The sequence below is a fragment of the Galeopterus variegatus genome, unplaced genomic scaffold, assembly GCF_000696425.1.
Source record: "Galeopterus variegatus unplaced genomic scaffold, G_variegatus-3.0.2 Scaffold3712, whole genome shotgun sequence".
NCBI lineage: Eukaryota > Metazoa > Chordata > Mammalia > Dermoptera > Cynocephalidae > Galeopterus > Galeopterus variegatus.
In genome coordinates this window covers 224,048-229,833 of record NW_007729823.1, presented here as the reverse complement: position 1 = coordinate 229,833, position 5,786 = coordinate 224,048, and the positions used below count along the sequence as shown (strand labels likewise).

The 5,786-nt window shown below is 39.9% G+C and overlaps 1 protein-coding gene across 2 annotated transcripts in view; it reads left to right on the top strand.

The window, feature by feature from the left end:
* The window catches only part of RXFP2 (relaxin/insulin-like family peptide receptor 2), a 65,870-nt gene that overhangs the window by 32,266 nt on the left and 27,818 nt on the right, over positions 1–5,786 (top strand). For both annotated transcript variants that reach the window (XM_008585787.1, XM_008585786.1), the window contains exons 6-7: positions 4,316–4,387; positions 4,971–5,042. In XM_008585787.1, coding sequence (XP_008584009.1) covers positions 4,316–4,387; positions 4,971–5,042 — 144 coding nt within the window. The remainder of the gene's footprint in view (positions 1–4,315; positions 4,388–4,970; positions 5,043–5,786) is intronic.

Sequence of the window (5,786 nt, the reverse complement as noted above, 5' to 3'; positions counted from 1 at the left end):
AATAACCAACGTGGCAAAAACCAAACCATCCCAAGAAAGGCTGTCAGGGGAAGGAAGAAAACAGAAGGGCAGCAACCAGAACTCTTAGTAGCAGAAGCAGCAGAGTAGAAGCCACATGTTCATTCATTCTTTCAACACCTATTGATGGATACTTGCAAAGTGCCAGGCACCAAGGATACAGCAATAAACAACATATGTGAATAAATAACCAACGTGGCAAAAACCAAACCATCCCAAGAAAGGCTGTCAGGGGAAGGAAGAAAAGAGAAGGGCAGCAACCAGAACTCTTAGTAGCAGAAGCAGCAGAGTAGAAGCCACGTGTTCATTCATTCTTTCAACACCTATTGATGGATACTTGCAAAGTGCCAGGCACCAAGGATACAGCAATAAACAACATATGTGAAAATCTCTCTCCTTGTGGAGCTTAAATTCCAGTGGAGGAAGATAGTCAATAAACAAAATTAAAATACAAAATTTTTAGAGGATGACTAGGGCTCTGGAGAAAATTAAACCAGAAAGGAGATTAGGAGGCACTGGGGGAATGGAATCTTCAAACAATATGCTAATAAATTTTGTCCACATTTCTACTGCCCAAGGTATTCCTAAAGCTCCCCGTCATTCTCAGATTCACCGCATGGGATGATCAGGACACACCTAGTCAGTCTTCTGCTTTCTCTTTGAGGTATTCACAAGCAGCATCATAATAGTTTGTTCTGTGATCTTACCAGAACCAGCATTGAGCTCCTCTACCTTTAGCTTGTATAACCTACTTTCTCCCTTTCTGAAAAATCAAAACCACATTTGCCATCTTTATTTTTTATTTAGCTATTCATTCTTTCTCCAGATTCCTCAGTAATTGATTATGATTTGATTTTCTCATTTTTGGTGTTTCTCAATTTCTGGGAGAAATTGTCCAAATCAGAAGGCTTTAATCGTTTTGATTAACATGTTCTACCATCTTAGGCTTTCACTGGCCCCAGCTTATAGCCCTTCAGTTTGTTCCAGTCCTGAGACCATCTTCTTTGAGAAGTCAGGAACAAAGCAGGAGTTAAGAAATAAGCAGTTGTTTCTTTTATATTATCTCACAACATTATGAAACAGGTCCCAGGAGGCAAGTTTGGACTTTTCTTTAACATTTTGTTGCTTCTACAATATAACTAGAAATACTAGAAATACATTTTTATTGCACACAGTGTTCTTTACAGTTTAATTTTTTAATTTAACTTGGGTCAACCATGATTCCATTTTCATGAAACCCTCACTTTCATCCTTAAATTTTGAAGGAACAACTCACTGACCACCACACCCACCTTCTGAGCTGAATGGTCCTCCTGGTCCTCTCATAGCACCATGGACCACCCCCTCCATTGTAGCATATGTTGTAGCACTTATGGTAAGGACCCAGTGAGGGTCAGTTAGTATTTGTGGAATGAACAATGGGTAGGACTAGTGCACAGGACTAAAGATAATGTGAGGAGCATCTTCAGCAGGGAGAACAAAGAAACATAAGCAGAAACACTTAAAAGATGTGGGGAAGAGAGTGAATATGGCACTTTGTCTAAAGGAAAATAATTCCCATAGCAGATGATGGAGCATATGCCAGAGAGGTTATTGAATCATGCTTGTAGAGACCTTGAATGTCAGCTAAGGAATCTGGATTTTATTCTGTTTGAGGAGGCAAAAGACATGCACAAATATGTGTTTTAGACTGTACTGAGCTAATAAACTTAATCTGCATTTTTAAGTTGTATTGGGATATATCCTAAGAGATCACCAAATTTAAGGTCAAGTGAGTCTCCAATCTGGAATACTGTAAATATTTACAGTGGAGTTGAGGTCATTTAGGCATCTGGAAAAACAAATTCCTAAATCAAAATTAAATTTTAATTGCCAGATAAATAAATGCTGTTCAACTGATCTGAATGCTTTTACTATTGAACAATGTAGTCATTTTAATAATCTTTTTTAAAATGTCAGGCCTTTCTGAAGTCGGGGTGGGGGGAAAGCAGTTTCAGATGACCTTTCAGAGAAATGAAATACGATTTACAGGATTGGCTGTAATACTTTATCACAGCTGCCATGGAAACCAACAGCAGTTCTCCTCCTCACTGTAACATAAAGTTTATATAAATTAGGCATTCCTTCTTAAACTGGATTCTTGTTCAGGGCAATCACTGGCACCAAAGTGTAATTCAAGGGGTTTGCCTGGCTCTTGAATACAAAATGTCCCATTAAAAATTAGCCTATGAACATGCATGCCATCACAGCATTTATTTGCCTTGGTTTCAGGTACATAAATTCCTGGTGTTTCTGCTTGAAAAGTCCTGACAGCTGAAACAGCAGGAATTCATGAACCAGTAAGTTATTCTTAGAAAAGCCATTCAGTGTAAAGTATATTAAATGGACTCATCTCAGCTCTGAATAAAAAGAGGACACCACCTGCCAAATTGTCATGGTTCCAATTTTTCCATCATGTTCTCCAAGCTACTATTCTGCAAAGAAGAAAGCAGACACCAGAGCAAGGAGTTTAAGTTCAGCAGCCTACATCTCAAACATGGGACTTGGGAGGTGGCAGCCAGGTGACCAGATAGAAGACTAGAGTCTTTGCATTATTTCAGGAGTTTGAGTCAATTGCTGTCAGTGAAGGGAGATAGGCTGTACACATCAGATGAGATGTGCAGATTGCTAGTTTTACTCTTTCTTTCTTTTCACATATAAAACAAAAGCACGAGGTCAAATTCACAATTTGCAACTGCACCACTTCTTCGGGATGTGCCAACATATAGGTAAAATGTGCATTGCACTTTTGAATTAATCATCTTGAATAAAAAGTAAATGGCACTAGCTAGGGAGTGATTTTATATTCAAGAGGAAGTTCAATGCACCTTCATTGGAGTATTATATCTTTTCTATTTTCATTTGCTATCATGACATAATTTACCATATTAACTTTCATTTCATCAGTCCAAGCCCTCTGAAAATGCTAAAGCCAATATTGACCTGTGCGGGTTCATCCTATTCGTATCAGAAACTCAAACCAAAAGAATTTATGCTGCATTGTGAAGCATCTCCCCACAGACATGGTGTAGAGGGGAGGGACACAAGGTCACACTGGGTTTCAAGTTTACTTTGCATGATTGAAATTGACGCTTTCTGTATCCCTGTGGATGTAATGTATGTGCTCTGTAGCACCAACACTTTCCACGTGCTGGTACACAGAGAAATGACAATATTTGTACATCACCTGGGATAAAGAAATGGTTTTGCTGATAACCGTAAGCCAATCTTGGTTTTATCTGGTACCTTGAGGTCTGAGGGCATCAATGGCCTGGCATTCCTCTAATATATTTGTGACCCAAAGGCAAATGCGGGGAAGCTCTGCTAGGGAATAATTGTGGTATAACAAAATCAAAGTACAGCCAGATGCCAAATCGGCCCATGTTTTACCAATAGTTTTGCAGTAAGGTATCATAACAATTAAGACAGTTGTATAATATTTTAGAAATCGATTCAAATCAAAATAAGAGAAATGGAAGCCATTTAAAGACTACGTAGTAATTAGTTACTATTATTACTATTTCCTGCACCTGACAGCCTTTAGAGACTAGAAATTCAGGGCTAAGCTCCCACTGTATAATCAGGTCAGGAAATGGAAATGATTTACTTAGAGACTCCCGGGAGTGCTATTATTGAATCAATACTGTATTGTTAAGTTGCTTCAGAGGTTGAATAGAGCATGATCCTGTGAGATGAAGTTGGTGTGCCAGCCTCGGTTCAACTACTGGTGCCCTTTGGAACCCTGAGCTCCTCACTGACTTGCTTTGTGCTTCTTAGTTTGCATCTTGAAATAGAAAACATAAAACTTGCCCCCTCTTTTGCTCAGGGGAATAGAATGAAGAGAAATGAGAAGTTAAAGGAGCATCTCTGTGCTGACTGAGTAAGAAAGCTTGCTTGAGAGGCTGGCTAGTCTCACATGGCCAGCAACCCATGCCCGTCAGAATAAGACAGCCACCAGAGTTCCAGTTTGCAGAAACAGGACAAGATCCCTCCCCAGACACATCTCACTGGGTTCAGTGGTACGAGTCAGAGATGCCCGAATCCCATCGCACAGGCACTGTCGGGTGGGGACAGCATTTGTTGGCTAGGTTCATAGCCATCTCTCACTGACAGTGCCTCTACCCCCAACATGAGATTAGGACCTTGTACTTTGTAAACCAGTTTCACAAATTATCTTCAGCTGAAGAAATTGACAAGCACATGCAGCAAACCTAACAAAGTCCATAGCCATAATCACTTTTTATCTTATTCCTACCAGATTTCTTCAGCATAATTGCATTAGACACATATCCAGGAAAGCATTTTTTGGACTATATAACCTGCAAATATTGTGAGTAACTTCTTATATACGGGTATAATTTTAAGTAAAGACCAAAAGGGTAGGTTGGTACTTTTTCCAGGCTTGAGTTGGTAGAGAGCTGGGAGAAATAGGTTATCATAAAGCACTTGAGTTAGTCATTACACTGAAAGAATTCTTCAAAGATCCCCACTTTTACCAGAAGACATATAAAGGTTCTCCTTCACTTTGTCTTCTCTCACTTGGGTCACCATTTTATATTTTTTCTAACCTTTGCTAACTTACTATATACTTTTCTAAAATGGTAGTCTACTAAGGAGGTGACAAAAAAGGAAAAAAGCAAAAATTGCCCCATGTATTTAGTTATTGTGCTTGTATACTCTAATATAAGGTAATATCCAAAACATTATTTTTGCCACTTTCCTTGCCCTGGCCTTGGTGTTGCACACCTGTGCCTCCTGTCATTCCTTGATTTCCCTCTGCTCATCCAGCAGAGTGCTTTCGGGAGCAGATACCCATACTTCATAATCATCACCATGGCTCATATGCTAATTACCATCACTGAAATGGGGCGTTGAGTGAGTTTGCCTAATTGACTTACCCATGCTATTTGTAGATATCTCAACCACAACTGCATTACAACTCTCAGACCTGGAGTATTCGAAGACTTACATCAGCTAACCTGGCTGTAAGTACTCCAACTTTTATTCCCCCCATAAAGGATTATAGTCTTAATGATATACAACAGTGCTCATATAGTTTCTACTTATTGATGTATCTTGTTTATTATATTTGTTTTTCTGATTGCCACGTAATCTGAAGCACTTTACCCAAGCAGTTCAGACAATGGCATGTCAAGAGGTGGTTGGAAAGGAAGCTGGCTGTGCTTTTCTAGGTGGCCTTCTGAGCCCAGCAGCAGGTTTGCTAAGCCATCCATCCATCCAGTTTTGCCAAGAGTAGGATCCCTCAACCCCAGCACTACTGACATTTTGCATTTTGGAATACATAATTCTTTCTTTGCAGGGAGAGTGGATTATGTCCTGTGTGTTTTAGGATGTTTAGCACCATCTGTGGCCTTTACCCACTAGATGCCAGTAGTACACCCCCTCCCCCAAGAGTTGTGACAACCAAAAATGTCTCCAGACATCACCAAATATGCCCTGGGAGGAAAAATTGCCCTTTTTTGAAAAACACTAGCCCAGAAAGTAAGCAAGTGAAGGACTTGTTCTGATTTCCAGAGCATTCAGAGAAAGGTCTGAAAATATGATAGCTCCTGGTATTTCACCATTTTCCGGGCTGAGCCATCAGTTCCATTCCAAGGAGTCTCACATCAGATGCCTGTACTTTCACAAAGGGCAGGTAGAAGACTCCGTGTCTATTTGTTCATTTTCTGCAGGTTGGTCTGATGTAGAGAAGAAAGCCAGGGCTTCGG